At 51.9% G+C, this 19,038-nt stretch overlaps 1 protein-coding gene across 2 annotated transcripts in view; it reads right to left on the minus strand.

The window, feature by feature from the left end:
* Positions 1–3,510: 3,510 nt before the first annotated feature.
* Positions 3,511–19,038, minus strand: part of PCSK6 (proprotein convertase subtilisin/kexin type 6) — a 37,011-nt gene continuing 21,483 nt past the window's right edge. The window contains exons 9-21 of one of the 2 annotated variants that reach the window (XM_069798563.1): positions 17,815–17,915; positions 16,112–16,215; positions 15,463–15,580; positions 14,203–14,391; positions 13,823–13,959; positions 11,638–11,817; positions 10,928–11,030; positions 10,165–10,361; positions 9,639–9,726; positions 8,240–8,331; positions 6,823–6,952; positions 5,660–5,772; positions 3,511–5,218 (exon numbers count right to left, since the gene is read on the minus strand). In XM_069798563.1, the coding sequence (XP_069654664.1) occupies positions 5,121–5,218; positions 5,660–5,772; positions 6,823–6,952; positions 8,240–8,331; positions 9,639–9,726; positions 10,165–10,361; positions 10,928–11,030; positions 11,638–11,817; positions 13,823–13,959; positions 14,203–14,391; positions 15,463–15,580; positions 16,112–16,215; positions 17,815–17,915 (1,650 nt within the window). In that variant the 3' untranslated portion in view covers positions 3,511–5,120. Of the gene's footprint in view, positions 5,219–5,659; positions 5,773–6,822; positions 6,953–8,239; positions 8,332–9,638; positions 9,727–10,164; positions 10,362–10,927; positions 11,031–11,637; positions 11,818–13,822; positions 13,960–14,202; positions 14,392–15,462; positions 15,581–16,111; positions 16,216–17,814; positions 17,916–19,038 lie in introns of those variants that run through there. The other variant, XR_011327145.1, reaches the window with a different exon arrangement.

Raw genomic sequence — 19,038 nt, forward strand, 5'->3', positions numbered from 1 at the left:
GCCGTGCAGCCATCCTCCGGCAACGGCAGTGGCAGCGCTGCGGCAGCTCGTCGGCAGAGGGACCCGGTGTCCTGCGAACGCCTCTGCCCTTAGCAAAACCGGCCCCGGGGTGCCTCCCCGGCACCCCAGTCCCCCAGAGCCGACTGGTCTGACTGCGGCAGTACCGGGGAGGAGGGCGGCCATCCCTCCTGGGAGTCTGCTGGCTGCACAAGCTCTCCTTGCTGAGGTGAGGTTCCTCCACGCTCCCCCCCTGCCCTGGGGCGATGCGCTGCCCTTGGCCACCCCAGGCCTCCCTGCAGCCCACAGCCGGGCAGGGGCCGGCACCCAGCCCTCTGCCTGAGCACATCGACCAACAAACTAAGTAGGGGCTTGGCTTTGCTGTCACTAGTACCCTAAAGCAGCACAAAGATGTCACCAGAGGTTCCCTCTCAGCCGAGCGCAGGCTAAGTCTGGAGAAATCCAGGCAGAGCAGGCTGGGAATCTGCTTCACGCAGATGACTGGCAGCAAGCAAGCTGCTTTCCTTTGGACAGAGTTGGCTCTCGTGCGCTTAGCCGGTGGGACTGTGCTTGTTCAAACACATGCTGCTCCCTTCCTGCTATGCAGCCAGAACGGCTTCCCACAACAATTATAGCTCTTGGTGCTTTCTCTCCTCCATCCAAGCAGCAGCTCAGCCTTTGCTCCTGGACACAGGGTTGCCCATAAACACCTTCCCCCTGCAGCATTTGAGACAGTTGCTCTGGCACTTCCATGTGCGTTCCTGGTCTCAGAGAAGCCATCATGGGCTGGGAACATGGCACAGGCTGCAGCGTGATATTCACCGTTTGCCTGCAAGATAAAACGCGCTTTCAAGTGTCACTACGTCCCCTCTTAACCGCTTTAGGAATTAGGAGAACAGCAAGGAAGAGCCAGGGGTAGCACTGGGGGAGCTGAGATGGCTCAGACTGCTGTGTCTGGCCAGGCACCTCCACTTCAATGTAAAGCGGGTTGCTAGGTCCAAGGCTGGCGTGCTGCCTGGCATCAGTGCTGGGCTGCTGCGGCCGAGGTGCTTGGCCACACTAACAGGGCTCACCTGGCAGCAGGAGGGCTTTTTAGGGGGTGGAACGACAGTGCGGATGATGTAGACTGTAGGTGGCATGCGAAGGGAAGCAGTTTACCACCCCCAGGTCCCAAATCCTGCTGAATGTCACCAAGCACCGCTTCTGCAGCCCTGGAGAAATACTTCCCCAGCCCTCAAGGCCCCCTGAGCAATATGAGGCAGAATGATTTCTGGATCCACTGCTATCGAGGGAAGGATTTTTTCATGAGCTGTGACATTTCTGTGAACCCAAAGGATGTGATAATAAGTTAAATTCTGCAGCCACGTTTGGCACTGCACAGTGATGGCTCATGCTTTTCTTTTGGGAGCATCTAGCAGCATCACCCTGAGAGTGATGCCTGGCTCGTTCCCCAAGACCACAGCGTCAGAGCTGGCTCTGTTCTGGCTGGAGATCCCTGCGGAGGTGTCAGCTGGGGTCAAGCAGCTCCTGTGCTCCCTACTTAAAAAAACCACCCTCACCAAAGCTGTATACGAAAGCACGTAGCCAGTTTTTTTTATAACATCTGCATTTGTTTAAAAGCAGTTAGGAGAGAGCAAGAAAAAGAGAGCGCACTGTCATAAGCAAAAATGAAGAATTAGCAGCACTGCTGTACGTGACTCAGAAATCATGCGGTGGTAAAGACAACACAGTCTTTAGTCATCTCAGGCAGTCATTAAAAGGAGACCCTCTTCAGCCTCCTGGAAAGCAGGTCCTATCTCTGACAAGGCCAAATAAAACATGGACCTTTCTCCCTTAGCACAACACAGCTGTATGCCTCAGCTCTACAGCCGTAATAGAATTGTAATTGAGAGCAGACAGATTCTTGGTCTCAGATGCTGTACATGAGCTCTTAAAAGCCCTTTCTTTGTAATGGAAAGTCAAAGCAATGATTTTTAAGATGTGTGTTCCCCACCTGCCAACTACAAAATGGCAGATGGCCGTGGATGCAACTTCACAGCCAAACAGAAAACGAGGAGTCAGGCTGCTCTAAGAAGATTTTCCAGAAAACAGCTATTATAGATTTGGCTTTGGTGCCAAGAGACAATAGAGAAATGGGCTTTAATAAATTGCCTAAATATGCATTTATCTTGAAGACACAGCCACTTTGATCCTCTGAATGTACCAGTGTCAGAGAGACTTTAATAGCTCCAAGCAAGCATTGCAATAGCTGCATAAATTATCTGAATTTTATTACTTTCCAAGAATGATTTCTGAAGGAGTTAGTGCCCTGGGAAACACTGGAAGCGGATGTTGTTGCATGAACTTGACATGTAGAATTTGTTTCTCTTTCCCTGGCAGGCTGGAGGGCAGCAGAAAGCAGGATAAAGCTGGGACTGCTGGGGATTGGTCATCTTAAATTACATTGCTTCACCCAGTGTGTATTTTAAGTTATGCCAAGGATGTAAGGGTAAACATCTTTCCTTTTTTTTTAGCATTTCAGTACATCTAAATATACCAGTGAGCAGTATTTAGAGGCAGGCCACTGTGAGCCAGAGAACTGAAAGGCAGAGCTGACGCAGTACTCCTTATTCACAGCTCCCCATTTTTGACTGCGTGACACAGCAACAGAAATGAAAGTTTGTTATTTTACAACCGAAGGGGCAGAAGCCAGGAGGATTTCACCCCACCCAGTTCTGACCTTTGGTTTGGCCCAAGACCGAAAGGGGAATCCTGGAGCAACAGAATGAATCACTGTGCATGATAAATCATCTGATTAATTCACATTTATCATCTGATAAATGTGAAGACCTGTAAGATGCGGGAGCCCACAGCAGCACAGCTCTGAGAAAGCATCTTCCCTCATGGGAGGCCTCTGTTCTTTTCTTTTTTTCACACTTAAAAAGCTCAGTTCCTGATATCCAGGCACTACCCTGGGCACCTGGCCCATGGTTAAACATTGCAAAACCAATGTGACAAACAAAAGGTTCCACAGCTCCCTCCGCTCCCCAATGCACCAGCTGCTCCTCTCCTTCCCCACCCAGCAGAAATGGGAAAGTGGACCAGTGATTCGCAGCTGCTGTGAACTGTGGTGGGGCACTGGGGGTTGCAGGATGCTCCTTGTACGGGTGGGAAAGGGGAGCAATCCCTCCTGCCAGCTCATCTGGGATCCCCCACAACCAGAGAATACACCCAGCCATGCCCGAGCGCAGCCCCAAACCCCAGCCAGATGGCCCTGGGTGCACCAGAGATGCCAGCCCAGCCTGGCACAGGGCAGGTATTCAGCATACGAGTTTCCTCTGAACCTAAAAGACCTTTATGAGAACAAAGTGAGGTTTTCGCAGATGCAGTTCATCTGTTCCTGAGCCGTTTCTCCTGCAGGTGCTCTGGCCAGGACAGCTGCTTTGTCCAGCAAAATAATGACGTGTGGTGCATCACTGCCTTGTCCTGTCTCTGGTCAGGATGGCGGCTGTATGAATTTGGAAAAAGCACAGATTCATTTTTCAGGGGAGATCAATAGTTTATTAACTTAAAGGTCAGTTCACCAAAGCTCCATCTTTCCTTGGGTTTGGTCCAGGCAGGTGAGGACCGGTGACGGTGTGGCTCTCCCCTCTTCACCTGGCTGAGGTAAGCTCTAGCGGGCAAGCCCAGGCAGGGCGCGTGTCATTGCAACCGAAACCAAGCAGGGATTATCCCAGCTCCGTGAGGAACTGGTGACAATTTGTACTGTGAATTTCATTGGCAAAAGGTTTAACTCATTAAAACTGTTAACAATGAAAATCAGAACATGCAGAGTAGGAAAGAGTGTTTACATATGTCTGGTGCAAAGAGTGGGTCTGCAAGGTCAGAGAGGAGAAAAGGAGAAGGACGTAAGACACAAAAAGATTCCCCACTCCCATATAAAAAATAGTCCACAGAGAAAAAACAAGGATTGTATAAGTTATTTTTTTAAAATCTGTAAAACAACATAGCGAAGGATATTTTAAACACAATTATATAAACACCACGTGACTTACTATTAAGAGAGAGCATGAAAAGGTTTGTTTCGGGGAAGGGTTTTGTAGAATCAAGAGTTTCCTGGCCGGATCCCTGGAACGTCTTTTTTGGAAACAGATGCCCAAGAAAAATCACTGCCATGAACAGGAAGATTTTGTGAGAGAGAGAGGGGTATACCCAGTGAAACAGGGGAAGGATCGTAACGCAAAATGCTGGAAGAGATTAACTGGGACACCATCTCGTTTAGAGGAAGGATCTAGCTCATTCCAGAACTGAATTAATCAGCAACATACTAGCAGTTCCAGGAGGGAAATACATTTCATGGTAAGGCTGTGACCCCACAGGCTGGTCCGTGCGGACAAACACCCGAGCCCCTAGGACTCCCTTGTAGACACACAGGTTTTGCCTGGCTGCATTTACCTGCAGGGCAAAGCCCTGCTGGACTCACTGGGCTTACACGCCTGCAGAGCCACGTGGATCAGCTCTCGCTTTGGTCCTCAAATCTCCAGTTATTGCCACAGCCAGAGTGAAACAGCTACCGACCGAATCTGAACAGGAGTGCCAGAGCAGGCTTTAGGGCACTGCTCCAGGAACCACCTAATTCATCGTTTTACATATGTACAGAGCACAGCGCCGGCCATTTGCAATGCAGGTTTATATCAGCCGTCACCTAGCAGAAAAAGGTACCAACAATTGAGCCAGAAACAGCTCTTTCTTCGCAGATGTGTGAAGTCCTGCATCCTTTGCAGCGAGGGCTCCCGCCAGCCGCTCAGACCAGGCAGATCAGTAGGATTTCTGCAAAGAACCAAGCGTGTGTACATGGATCATGCATCGGTCCCTGCTCACGAGGAGTGTTTGAGAGTATTAATATCACCGCTTGTCCACTGCCTTTCAGGACTTGATCATTCAGGGTACGATCCAATCTCTGCTTAACATATTGCTATAGAAACCTGCTGACAGTGATATTAAAGCTATCAAACTTACAAGCAAATGCTTGACAGCACCATGTAAACTCTCCCAAAGCTGAAAAAATAAACTTTTGTCCTAAACATTTGGCAAAACTGGGCTGGCAGTTGGTGGAAGTCCTGGATGGATGCAGCTGCTGAACTTTACCCGGCCATAAGACACGTCTGACAGCAGAACTGTACAAACAGCTTCTTTTCACAGAGCTTGTTTGATTTCACCATCTCACAGAAAGTCTTGTCAGCTGGGAGGCCGAGGCGAGGAACAAGAGAAAATGAGAGCAGATTAACATTTTAAATAAACAAACATCGCACGTAACAGGCGGTGCAATTCGTTCCAGTGTTGGAGGAGAGAGAATTGAAAAGGAGTCGCTTTTGAAGGGCATCTTTCACATGGTTTTAAAGTAGGGATAAAGCAGCTTTGCAGTGAGTGGGAGAATTAGCCCCAAGACTAAACTATAACAAAATACAAACGCTTGGATGCATTTGAGCAACAGGCAGATATCCAGCAGCTCTGCCAGGTAACCTGCCTGCCCACCACAGCCGGAGCCCAGCTCACTGTAGCCATGCCCCAGCAAGCCCAGGAGCTGCTTTCAGCTTTTCTGCTCTGAAGGGAATCCCCAAAAACCCTAATTTTTGCTACCGGAGAAGAACTACAGGCCAGCAATTCTGCCACAACTACTTACCATTGGTGCAGGTTTCATTTGTTACACAGGAGCCACCAAGGAGGCTGAAACCTTCTTTACACTTGAGGCAGTTTCCACTGGAGCCCTCGCAGGCTGAGCAGTGGTCATCACACCTGGGGACAGAGACCCTGCTGCGGTCTGAACCAGCACCAACACCCCGACCCCAGCCATCTAAAATGGGCTGTCAGCCAGAAAACATATCTGCCGGCACTGCAACATCCAGACTGAACTGGAGGATATGGAAAATGGTGAATCTGAAGCTTGAAAAGTTATGGAAGCCCTGGGAAAAATGGGCTCGGTGGTGCCAGCTCGATGCCCAGTGACAGCTAGTGACATCCCAAAAGCGCTCACCTGCTAGGAAGGCTCAGCAGGACATGCACCTGTCCTCCCAGCAATCCCAGTTAGAAAAAGGGTTGTGAGCGGATGCTGTGCTGCTCCCATCTGTTTGCTCAGGGAAAAGAGCCCAACAGCTCTGCATCCTGCCTGGGGACAGTGGCCTGTGGAGGCCATACCCAAAATCCCTGGGAAGGGATGCTTGTCCCTTGTTCCTCCCTGCTGGAGAGCAGATGCAGGTGAGTGAAACCTTGGGCAGGCAGGGACTGTGTTGTGCATTCCCAAGTCACCTTTAATCCTTCCCTTTCATGCTCGCTTTAACGAGGCTGAATCCACTCCCACTCCCCACTTAAAGCGCAGAGTGCCTGAGAGTGGGAGCAAATTGCTGCCTCCCGGCAACTCCCCATCTCCTGCACGCAGCCCCCATGCTGGGCCAAGAAGCAGGCGAACGCTCCTCCAACATGGCCAAGGGGCGAACAGAGCAGGTTTGATTGAAAGCTAGAATATTTACCTAAACATTACTGTTCCTCCCACACCTCCTCCAAAGGGCCTAGGGCCAGGGCTGAGCCCCTTCCACTGTAGCCCTAAGACATCTTGGCTGGCTGGCTCTGGCAGGGGAGCGTGCAGCTTTGCTGCTCTTAAATCTATAGGGCAGGGGTGTGTGAGGTCCAGCCCCATGGCTACCCTGGCTCCCTCATTCCTATTTTAATTTCCCTGGTAAACAGCTCCAGCTGTGAGCTGTTTCAGCATTTATTTTTTTTTTATCATCCCTGCCAGTGCTCCCCATTAGTCCCAGCTTTGCTCCAGTCACAACTGGGGAGGCAACGTACTTCTTGCAGACTTTGTTGGGCAGCCCGTGGCTGTCGGCAGGGTAGAAGCCCTCGCGGCAGGTGGGGACACAGCGCCAGTGGGGTGCAGAGGCCTCGGGAGCACAGGGTGCACAGTCCTCCTCGCCCGGCCCTGCGGGGACAAGGGAGAGGGTAGATGACGTGGGTGGTTTTGGAGACAGGGGCCACGTCACACCAGCGTGACCACAGCCTCGCATGAGATGGGGGGCACTGGCTCGGCTCTGCCCCATTCGTGCCTGGGACTAAACAAGCTGCTTGTTGTGCCACCAGGGTCCTGCATGGTTGCTTGGCTCCTACACCAAAAAACCCAGCTCCCATCTCAAAAAACCCATCCACGAGCCCGTGTCCTGCCCCTCTGCAGAGCCAAGAGCTGGCCATAGGGGCTCGGCAGGGGACAGCACATCAGAATCCCCTCCGGGGCATCAGCCACTGCTCCCAAGCATGCACAGGTTTAGTTTTCCCATCCTACGCAGAGTAAAATGTGGAAAAAGAGATGCTAAATTGGGCTGCGGAGTAGCTGGAGGAGGGAAGGGCTCGGGAGAGGCGCTGAGAAAGCAGAGGGCCCCACTCTGACGCCGGTGCATTGCAGCTGGACAGCAAACCTCAGTGATGGAGGTGGTATTATTAGAGGCCTTCCACGCACCAGGCTTGAGAAATGGTTATGCAGGAAAAGGAGACAAGAAAAGGCTTGAAAAATAATTGTGGTGAAGTACATTTACACTGACTGGAATAAGAATTAGAAGGGAAGTAATTTTCTTAAGGGATTAAGAGCCCATTCCCTTCCACGCTTGCCAACAAGATCAATAAATATTTTGGATTTAGTCTTAGGAAATTGCCCATGTATGATAGATGAGATTCACGCCACTGAACATGAATTGTCTAGAGATCATATTATCATCAGATCTATGACGATTTCGAGGGCAGACACAAACATTAACAATGGAAAATGATTGGACTTTCAAGAAGTGAAAAAGGCAGGATTTGAAGGGAACGCCAAGTGACTTCGGGCGGTGGGGGGAAGCCAGCAGCGGCCAGCCTGGCCCCGCAGGGCAGCTGGGATAACGCGCCTTGGCTGCCTGACATTTTTATACACTGCAAAGCCATCTTCCATCACTCCAAGAGGGTTTTACGGCCTCCCCTGCAACCTTATTAAGCTAAAACACCTGGCTTCAGAGGGATTGGGAAATAAAGAATGGCTCTAATAAAAATGTAAAAACTCCCTAAAAACCTTTCTAATATGAATATATTCCCGGCACCTCGCAGGATGTGCTGGAGAGCCGGGATTGCTTCCCCTCTGGCACACTCTGCCTTGGCTAGGGATGGGTACGGTGGGCATCGGCTCTTGATGCATGAGGGTTTTGGGGTTTTGCATGGGGATGCTGTGGGGTGAAGGATGTACCTGTGCCGGCGGGGCAGGTCTCACACCGCCGGGGCTCCTGGCTGAGGTACATGGCGGGCTGGCACTCCGGCACACAGCTCTCTCCTGCCAGGCTGCCAGGAAAGCAGAGAGGACATTTGCACCTAAAACTACCGGCTCTGGGAACTCGACCCAGCCTGTCCCCATCTCCATATCCCCCAGTGCCTACAGCCTGCAGTGCAGGAGGTGTTGGAAAGCCAAACAGTGCTTCAGGAGAAATTAAGTCCTGCCTGGACCAAAGGGATGGGATGGCTGCAGGTTCCTGAATTAAGTGTCCAGGAGGAAATAAATTATTTTTTCCCATGGGCAGCCAGCCAGGCTCTCCCAAAGACCTTTTGCACCAGGAGGCTCCCCAGCATAAAAGGAAATTGGTTCAGTGCTGAGGCTGGGCCGGTGCTGCTTCACAGGGACGATTTGAAGTCCTGGCTTAAAAGGATATTGGACAATAAAAAGCAAGTGCTGTGCGGATTATGTCTGACAAGTGCCTCCACTTTTGCTTTTCTGAGGGAGTAGATAATCTTTTGGCAGCAGCAATTTCTTTGTCTGACAGAGCCCCGCTGCTACACCGTGGCTCTGGCTCACTTACAGCCCCTGAATGATACAAACTGCTACAGGATCATACTTCCACGTGCACTTTGGGATGGAGAAGAGCTTCTCCCCAGTGCTGACGCTGCTCATCAGCACAGCCGGGCGCTGCATCCCAAAGGAGCTGCAGGGCCAGCAGCAAGGGCACCTGGTGCTCCTCACAGGGTCAGGGCTGCTCTGCCTGCACCCACATTGCTGGAAAACCACTATCTTATACTAGCCCCACTCAACAGGTACATCAGATAAAATTTTCCTGTGTGGATGAAGCTGAAGGAAAAGTTTCTGCACTTGCAGGGAGCATTTTCAGCCTGCCTGGAGCAGCCTAGCCCGGTACTGGCTCTGCCAGGTGAGCAAAACCAAGCACCCAGTTTGGCTGGGACGTCTCTGACAGAGCCACCTGAGACTTGGGAGGAAATGTGCGCTTTGCAATGTGCAGTGTAAAAGTTTTCATTGCTTTTTTCCCCACATTTGAGATGCTGTGATGCTGGGAGCTGCTCTGGTCGCAGGCCACCAAATTTGGATGAGCACTTCTGAGCCCGCAGCACAGCACTTACCCTGGCAAGAGCTGGAGAAAAGCAAATTAAATTTCAGTCGTGCTTTTCAGCTAAGAAAGGGACACGAATCACCACCTTTAAATTCCCAGACCTCCGGCACTCTGCACCACAGCTGTCATACCATGGAAGCAGGATCTCAGGTCTTTAACTAATTGACTTTCTAATTTCCCATTGGTTTTCCCAAATTTAAACCATAGGTACCAATGCTGCAGGTATAAACTCCTCCCGTGCTGTTGTTTTACCTGAATCCATCTTTGCATGCAGTACATTTGTCTGCTTCACCGACACATTTTTTACAGCTTTGATGACATTTCAGACAGCGTTTCTGACCTTTCAAAAAACAAAGTGAGGCAGGGAGAATAAAACCTGGACAGTGATTTGCAAGCAGCAAGTCAGAGCTGCAAAGCCCCGCTGCACCCCAGCGCCAGCTCCCCAGGGCAGAGAAGCACGTCCTCCACCCCTATGAGTGCCTGCTATTGCAGATGACCTTATCTGTCATTGCTTGCTAAGAAGAAATATGCTTTGCAGGCAGCTAGGATCATTAATTACAGACTTCTGATTAAGAGCTGAGTTGAGCGCCTCAGCTTTGCACCACCCTCTGAACACCGAGAGGTTTTCCTCCTCCCTTCACTGTGCAAAGCAGGTTGAGGGGGGAAATTCAAAGCCAATACTCAAAAATCAAGGTGTTTTCTCCACCCATAGCACTTAAAATAGAAGCAATCCCTGCATATCCTCATGCTACAGCTTGCAAGTGATAAGCATCCTTACGTTCCTCGGCGTAAAACCCAGGTGGACACAGCACCACACAGGTGCTCATCTCCTGGTGATGGTAGAGGCTCCGCTTGCATGCTGTGCACTGGGTAGGTCCCCTCCCGATGCAGCGCTCGCAGCCCTTGTAGCACCGGCGGCACCTCCGGGCACCTTTGTCGCCGAAAAACCCCGCAGGGCATGAGCTCACGCACATCCTGAGGAAGGAATCGAGAGCACCCGGGCTTTGGTGCCAACGCCAGCTGCGTCCCAGCAGTCAGGCACCCGTTGCTGTCCCCTTGCCGGCAGCGTTCGGGTTGTCCCCTAGCCTTGGTGGCATTTACTTCTTAAGATTTAGGGTGTCTTGAACATCGTGGCTCTGTAATAAAGAGCCAGGGACTCTCTTGGCCAGCAACCCCAACTATGGGTAAACTTTCCCTGTGCCAGCCCAAGAGATTGAGGAGTGGAAACCCCAACTCCAGAAGTGATTTGGCACCTCAGCTAGCTGTCCCTTGGGAAGGGTGACCCCAGCCAGTGAAACCAATGCTTCTTCCCCAGCATGATTATATGGCCAAGGTCCATCAGGAGTCTCCAGCTCTGTGTCCCCCACCTCACCATACCCTAGTCCAGGGCAGGGATCCCCACACCTCCTCCTCCCTCCATTTTATCTCTCATACGCTTCTTTCTCTGTGCAAACATCTATCACCCATGATGCGGTGCAAGCCTTGGGGAAAGGTGCTGCTACCGCCCGGGGACCCTGTGGGGACACCCCACCACCCCTCACCTGCCGGTTTTCATGCTGCCCAGGCTGTAGTGGATGCAGTTCAAGCACTGGTCGGCGTTAGGGCCATCGCAGCCCTGGTCACCGCACTCAGGGTGGCACAGACCTGGGAAGGGAGAGACCAGCTCAGCGAGGGGAGAGGCTGAGCATCCCCCAGACCCCGCTGCCAGGGTGCTCTGAGCACACCCGCCCTGGACCGATGGATGCGGGGAAGGGGCTGGGGACCCTCCACCTATCTTATCCTATATCTATTATCTTATAGATCGTATATATCTTATCTATCCTATGGAGCGGCATGGCTCTGGGTTCTGGGCTCTCCTCCAGCTCATCCTCCCCAGTGTGAATCTTATCTGGCCATCCTCTGGCTGAACACCCTGGTGCAGAAGCGGCTTTGAAAGAGGGGCCGGACCCACTCCTCGGGGACCGTCAGGGACGCCCGCCCGTGCCCGTGCTGGGGCGGAAGATGGGCAGAGGAGCTTTTTTTACTCCTCAGACAGCTGCACCACCAATTTGTGGTGGGAGTGTTGGGATGGGGCGTTTTGCTACCTTCTAATTTCACCATCCTACTGCCCCATGCCGGCCACAGGCACTGCTCCTCCCAGCCCGCCTTGGCCCCAGGCAGGATCAGGCCTTGTGGTTCCCCCAGTTTATCTGGGTTTGCGTTTTCCCAGATGCTTCGAGGGGGACAACACAGCAGCCTGGTTAGCGCTTACCTGTGTACTCCTCCTCCTCCTCTGCCACCTCCACGTGGCTCTGCAGGAAAGCAGCTCTCGATGGCTCCATCTCTGATGCCGACACCTCCAGCGTCCTCCCGCGGGACTGGGGGCTGCCCAGCGCGGTGTAGGGGTGCTCGGCCGTCCCATAGAAGAGGAGGCTCCATTCCTTCAGCTTCCCTGTGGGGCAGGCACAATGTCATGATCCCGCTCCCCATGCCACTCCTCCCCAGGGGACCTGGGTTTGGGGGAAGCAGGAGGATGATGGACCGGACCATCAGGGCTTCACCACTGGCTCAGCAATGCAGAAGCAAACAACAAACATCCAGAAATGTTCATGAGCCTCTGAGCTCCCAGCCCGCATGAATGCAGCCATTTAAGGCACCTACAAGGGTTTTTTTTATTCTATAACTCGTTTGACAAACCACAGCATCACCATAGCCTTCATGCTCAACGTGCGGAGAGAACCATTAACTTTAAAAGCTCCATAATGGAGGATTATTTCTGTCTGATAAAAGCTGCCCAGCACACGCTGGATTATTTCTCGCTTCTGTTGTTCCAGCCACCCACCTATCCTACATGTCAGAGGTCTGAGCCTGGTGTCCCCTGAAATGCTGTGGAGGCCACCAGAGCCTGTGCTGCACCGGGGGGCTGGGGACCCCCCATGGCCTTACACCCATGCTGGGGTCCTCCCCAACCCACACTGCTTTGGGGAGGGGGTCCAAAAAACACTGCTGCTTCTTTCCAGCACTGTTTTTCTTTCAATTCCCCATCAACACGAGTCACTTCACACCCGTGGCATGCTCAGCTTTAACTACTAATCCCTGCATTTCCAGGAAGGGCTTAAAATTTCCAACACCCAAATCTCTTGGCTCTCTGAAAGGGCTAAGAGGACCCACCTGCTGCAAGCGAGCAGCGCCGGTGTGGAGCCTGTGAAGGGGCAAGCTTGGGCAGCATCAGCCAGGGAAGAGCTCAGCCATGTGCCTCCACCAAAAGAATTAAATTTGCTGTAAATCTAAAATGTCCTGCGTGAGGAAAGCCCGGGTTGCATAGCACTGATGCTGGGGATGCAGCAGTGCCAGTGACAGGACACGTATAGTATTTAATTGGTATTAAATTAACCAATTTAATTGGTTTAATTTAATGGTCTTAAATTAACATTTAATACCTGTTTCTGCCACGGGCTGGGAACATCGTCCCTCTTTTTCCTCCCACTTTGCCCTCTTTGCTTCAAACATGGTGCAGACCCTTTGCAGAGGGTGACTTAATGCACTCATTTTCATTTCATTTTGCAAAGCCAGGTAAAGCCCTGACGCCTGTGAGGGGTTCAGAAACACCCACCGCAAACCGTAAATACAGGGGGAAAAGCAGCTCCGTGGGCGCTTTGCTGCTTCTCCCCAAGTTCAAAAGATTTTGGGTGAAGGCAGCAAACAGAAACACTTTCTGCACAATGAACCCCCACGTGCACCTCCCGCCAGAAAGTTGTGTGGGAGAGGTTTTTAATATACTCCTGGCTTTCTATCAGTGAGCGTGTGGATTTTAACACCCCCGCAACGCACGCCAGCCCCAGGCAGGGTGCTTCATGCCCCACTGCCACCAGCCGGTAAGGCGGCTGCCCCTTCCCGGTGGGGCTGGATCCCGCCAGCCCGGCTCCTTTGCCGGGAAGGGGTCAGGCAGCAGGCGGCCAAGCCGGGGAGGGGGGAATACAGTGGGGTTGGGGACATGCAGGGGGCCAGGCTGAGCCCAGCCACCCCCCACCAGTGCAGTGGCAGCCCAGGGAGGATGTCCGTCCGTCTGCAGCCGGAGGGGCATCGTCCCCTTGTGCTGTTGCACAACCAGCCCACGCGCCAGATGTCCCAGAAGCGAAGCAAAACAAACAAACAACAATTACAGCTCTTGGGTTTCCTCGTTTTGACTCATTATGGTTTAATTTTGGAAACCTGGCTCTTGGTTGCAACTAGTTTGCTGGTGGGAGAAAACCCGCTCCTGGCTCAGCCAGACCAGCAGCCTCCTGCACTCAGGGCTGAGTTTTATTCCCATTTTTGAAAAATTTGGGCAATACAATTTTGCTGAAGACCGTAAAACTCACAGCTAAAGTTATGGCCAAGTGAAGCAGCCTGCAAAGAGCTTTTGGGGCGAGGGGGACCAGCAGGCACTGGGGACATGGGTGCTGGGGGACTCTTACCTTGCACTGCAGGGTTGCGCACTTGGGATGGTGTGTCGTGGATCTCCAGGGTCCACTCCCCTGCTGCCCGCTCCCCCCAGCAGTGGACGGTCATGAACTCCCAGCCCTTGAACCCCTCGTTGGAGTGGTCGAACACCCTGCAACGGTAATGCCGTGCATCAAGAAGTGTGACTTTGAATGTCTTATTTAATTGGAAAATGTAGATAGGTAATTAAGGACTTTAGGGATCCTTGCATGCACCCACCCTTGCATGGAACCCTCCTGCAGCTGAGACCTGAGCATGTCCCGCACCTTCCCAAAAAACTCGACCAAACTTGCAGCAACCCCCTAAACGAGGATGCTGCCCAGCCTAGGCACATGCTGGCTCTGGCTGCTCTTACCTCCTGGCAAGGAGCTGTGACCTGGTCCCCGCTGGAGAGACGAGGCTGATCTGGAGGTCACCTCGGCGTGGGTGCGAGATGCTAAGCCGCACCACGACATGCTCCAAGTAGAGCACGTGCTGGTCACGGTGCTCAGCGCAGGCGCTGCTGAGGGTGCTGGTGCGCAGCACATGGTCCGCACGGATGTACCTGCCAGGGATGGGCAAAGCATCATGCTGGGGACAACAGTGCTCCCCGGTTCCCAGCAGCATGGACACCCAGTTGTATTTCAATCCAGTCTCCTACTGTTTCATGGCAAAAATTATCTCATCCTCCATTGCAACACAGTGTCCTAGCATGGGAATTTGCTGAATTGCTTGATGGTAATGAGATGGGTTTGAACTGCCTCTAAGATCTATGCCTTATGGGCTGCAAGGGCGCTGCTTTATTATAATTATCAGCGCAACGTTCCTCTTTGGGTTGTAATTAGTGTCTCTATCAGATAAATAGTTTCATGAACACACTTGGCTCCAAATTCATTCCTGCTTTGCATACGCAAGTCTTTCCGAAGGAACTGCTTTTCTGATGAACAACTCAGCTTGCTCTACAGCCAGGCAGTGGTAAACCAGGAGGGTCCATTTGGTCAGATCCCTGATCCCACCCTTTAACATAGCAGGGACAGACCTACCGGGGATGAGATGTGAACCTAAGCTGGTTTGAAGCTGAAGCCAAATTCAAAGCAACCCCAGGCACTGGATATTTGGGAACCCTTGCAACAAAGCACCAGTTTTTGGTGTCTTCCATCAAGACGAGGTGTTCGGTGGAAGAGGGAAGAGAGCCCAACACATCACCACTCATGTAGGACCCAGCGGGCAAGTTGGTTTTGGTCTCTCACTGTCAGCCCTCAAAAATTCCCTGCTGATCACCCGCCTGGGAAGCAAAAGCATGGAAAGGGCAAAAATAAATCACCCACCATCAAAGCTGGTCCCGGAGAGCCCCCACGGGACCTGCCCCAAGCTGAGCCATAGGCACAGACCCTAGGTGGGCACTTCTGGGTCAATAAGCAGACCTTGGGGTGACAGTGAAGGTTGCTCTGACTGTAAAATCCATGAAAAACACCTCGCCTGCAGATGGGCTTGCTCTGGCCACCCCAACTCCTAATTTCCCTTTCCAAATGCTGGGACAGCAGCTGAGCCTTTGCATCACAAGAATCAGCTCCACCAAAGCTCCTTCCAAGTGGCCATGTGCCCCAGGAGAGCCCCTCCACCTCACAACACTCACTTGGGCACCCTGTCCAGGCTTCCCACGCAGATGTGCTGGGGAGGGACTGCCTTCCACTTCTTGGCTTCCATCACAATAGCGTCTGCATCCACCAGACCAAAGCCATATAGATGGCTAACTGGAAAGAGAGAAGACTCAGAAACCCACTGCCTTCCAAGCAGGGGCCAGCAGCAACTCCTCAGAGCTTGGTGGAGCATCTTCCACTCATCGGGGAAGGCACAGAGTTGATCCTGTTGGATATAAGGTGCTCCAACACATGGAGCTCATCATCCTGCCCGAGTTACACCCCAAATCCACACTGTCACCATGGAAAACCCATTGCCAGGAGCAGCCCACCAAAAGCAGCAGTCAACACTGCAGCTTAGGAGAGCCTCCACCAAGCAAGGCTTCCAAACCTCCACCAAGCAAAGCTTCCAAGCCTCCACCAACCAAGGCTTCCAAGCCTCCACCAAGAAATGCTTCCAAGCATCTCGCCCCACGAATTACTGCCCTCTCCTCTCTCCACTCAACTGCCTGATGGTAGGAGCACCTAAGCCAGCTGGGAGTGGACATCCAGGGTGAATGCTCCCACGAGAGAAGCTCTGGGGACCTTTACTTTCCCTTTCATGGCCATTTTCACCACGCTGCCTCCAACCCCGTGGCCACTCACCTTTATGCCCCGCACCGTTGGTCTTCCAGTCGGCCGCTCGCAGGTGCACTGGCCGTGAGGTTTTGACCAGCAGATGCTGGACGTCCCTCCAGGTGAGCAGGGGGCTGCAACAACACATGGCTCATGGGATGGCTCTGCTGCTCCCAGTCTTCTCAGCAGCAGCAGGGACCCCCATTAGGTTAACCCCCCCCGCAAAACCTCTTTCTTTCTCCAAAAGAGCATGAATCAATGATTTAAATGCTGATGCCCTGCCTGGAGGTTGGCCATCATTTGGGGCACCCCAGCAGAGGGGAATGTCCCAGGGAGGGATGCCATGTGCCCACAGGCATTGCAGGATTTATTCCTGGTCAAGGGTATTTAGCTCTCGTGCTCTGGGGTATAACTGGAACAAATCAGGAAGGTTTTCCCCATTTCCTTGTAGGAGACTGGGAATGAAGCAGATCCTGAGGCAGGGTACCGGGCTCAGCAGCTTGCTGATACACGATGCTGAGCAAACCTTTCCTCTATAGGAATAAGAGCAAAAATTGCTGGAAGAAAACCTGGGTTGCTCATTTAACAGAAAAATGAAACCCAAAGTGTTTCCAACCCCCCCCCCCAGGCTGGGTTTGCATGAGATTTGTGTGTTCAGGGTGCTGCACGCTGAGCGCTGTGTGCTTTTGAGCCTCCCCCAAGACCCCAGCCCAGGGATACTGCTGAAGAATTTTCCATGCTTTTCTTACAGTCAGTTCTTCAGCATCTCAAGCTAGGATTTATATTGCTCTCGAGCAACATTTAAGAAAAGAAATTCAATTTATTCCTTCTCATGATAATGGAGTGTCTGAGCACCAAGCTCTGGTACTTAATGTTGCGTTTTATGCCTCAACTAAACAATTCAAAAATTACATCTAAAGCTCTTAATATATTTTGTAATGAAAACAGCATCTCCGGAAACATGATCACCCAACCTGGGCACTGGGATTAAACCAGAGGAGAGGGACTGGAGCTGACACGCCATGATCGCCATCCCTGGACGTGAACATAGCACTGCCCTGCAGCTTATTCCCAGCCTTATTTTTATTTCCAACCCATAAAACCAATAATAATAATAGTGAGAAGCTCAAGAGAAGATGCTCCATGGAGCAACATGGGCATGCCCAAGGGGTGAGCCTGGTCCACCACGGAGGCTGCTCCTGGCCTGGGGGACCAGGATGGGACCAGGATGGGGACAAGAGGCAAAGAGTGGCTCATTTGAACCAGGGAGCATGTCACTGCTGGTCACACCATGTGGGTTTTTGACATTATGCAAAAGTAGCGCGTTTCCCCCAGAAATGAAACACTTGCTGAAGACCATCACTTCTACAGACATTTTCCATTTTCTGTGATGTTTTCTGACATTTTTTTTCCAGGAAGTATTTATAAAACTCCTGTTGGAGCCAGCTGTCAGTGGCTTCAATGCACCAAATGAAAAGCCTGACTTATCTCACCAACCCCAACTTTTCAACAGATGGCAACAAGTGAAGAATTAGCTCAATAAAACACCTGCAGGAAGATTAGATGCAAAACAACAATGCTGTATCAAACCTTGCCAAAAAGGAGCAATTTAGAATAACTTTGCCCCATTTTGAGTTGCTCCAGAGTTAAAAGAAAACACCTTTCTTCTTTTGCTTGCCAGGTACTAAACATGGAAGCATTTCCCCTCAAGCCAGCGGCAAGGTTACACTTACTTTGCCTCCAAAGCCAAGGCGATGATGCCTGCGACCATGGGGGCAGACACAGAGGTGCCGGTGTGGCCATCCGTGCAACGGTGCCGGAGGTCCGTGGTGACCTGCAGAGAGAGGAGCTGCAGCCCCTGCGCTGCCGGAGATGCTGCTGGCGCAGGTGCTACCCCGCCGAGCACTCCAGGTTTGCTTGGGATGCTGCCAGCGGGGAGCAGAGCCTGCAGGTACCCAAGCCCTGCCATGGGTCCCACGCCGTTGGGGTGCTCTGAGCCCCCCCAAAATGAGCTGCAGATACATTTGGTGCATGAGAAAACACCCCTGCTTACATTTTCCTTTGTTCAAAGGTGCAAAAACTATTTAAAGGGGGGAAAAAAGGCAATTTTGCTGTGGGTCAGCTGGAGGAAAAGCCATGGATGGAGTGGTGTGAGCAGGGCAGGGTTGGCATGGGTATGCACCCATGGGTGCATATTGAGCCGTGCCATGTTAAACACTTTCCTTAAAAGCTCCAGTTCCTGGTGTCAGGCAAGAATTTCCATTTGCATGGGGGGAAAAAAAAAAAGCCATTTCCAGCTTTTTTGTTTCAGGGGAGAGCATGATGCTTGGGTACCAAAAGCTTGGAGAGAGGAGCTGGGCAAAGAGATGCTTTGTCAGTTACATTTTTAAAAGGCTTCTGGGTTTTGGGTTAATCTGGTAATTTTTGGAGGTGGGGGGGGCAGGACATGCCACCCCATTTCTCCCCGAGGTGCCCCTGGAAGCTGCTTTTTTGCCCAGTGATGCTCCAGCAGCCCCGGGCTGGTGCTGGCCTCAGCCATGCAAATGCTCCTTAGTGCCATGCAAATGGCCCCAAGGAGGCACTCAGATTCTGGAAATCAATCTTTTAGGGGCCAAACAAATCACTCTTGAATTAAAAAAAAAATCGACTTGTAAAAAACCATTTTTGTCAAAAAACTAATTTGGGTCGAAAACTCCCTCCCAGCTCGGGTAAGGTGCCATGCCGGTGGGGGACATTTTACTGCCTGAGGTTCGGATGATGCACAGGGATATCATTAACAAAAGGCCTTGCTGTGATGAGACCACAGCAGCTGTTGGAACAGGGCAAATACAGCCTGGGTGGCAGGGAAAACCAGGCTGATCCACACGTGCATACACTTTCTGGCAATTCCTGGGGTGTGAACCCCGTTTGGGGTTGCCATATCCCTGCCAAACACCTCCATCCTCCCTCTTTTCTTT

This window comes from Haliaeetus albicilla, chromosome 12, assembly GCF_947461875.1.
Source record: "Haliaeetus albicilla chromosome 12, bHalAlb1.1, whole genome shotgun sequence".
Classification (NCBI taxonomy): Eukaryota; Metazoa; Chordata; class Aves; order Accipitriformes; family Accipitridae; genus Haliaeetus; species Haliaeetus albicilla.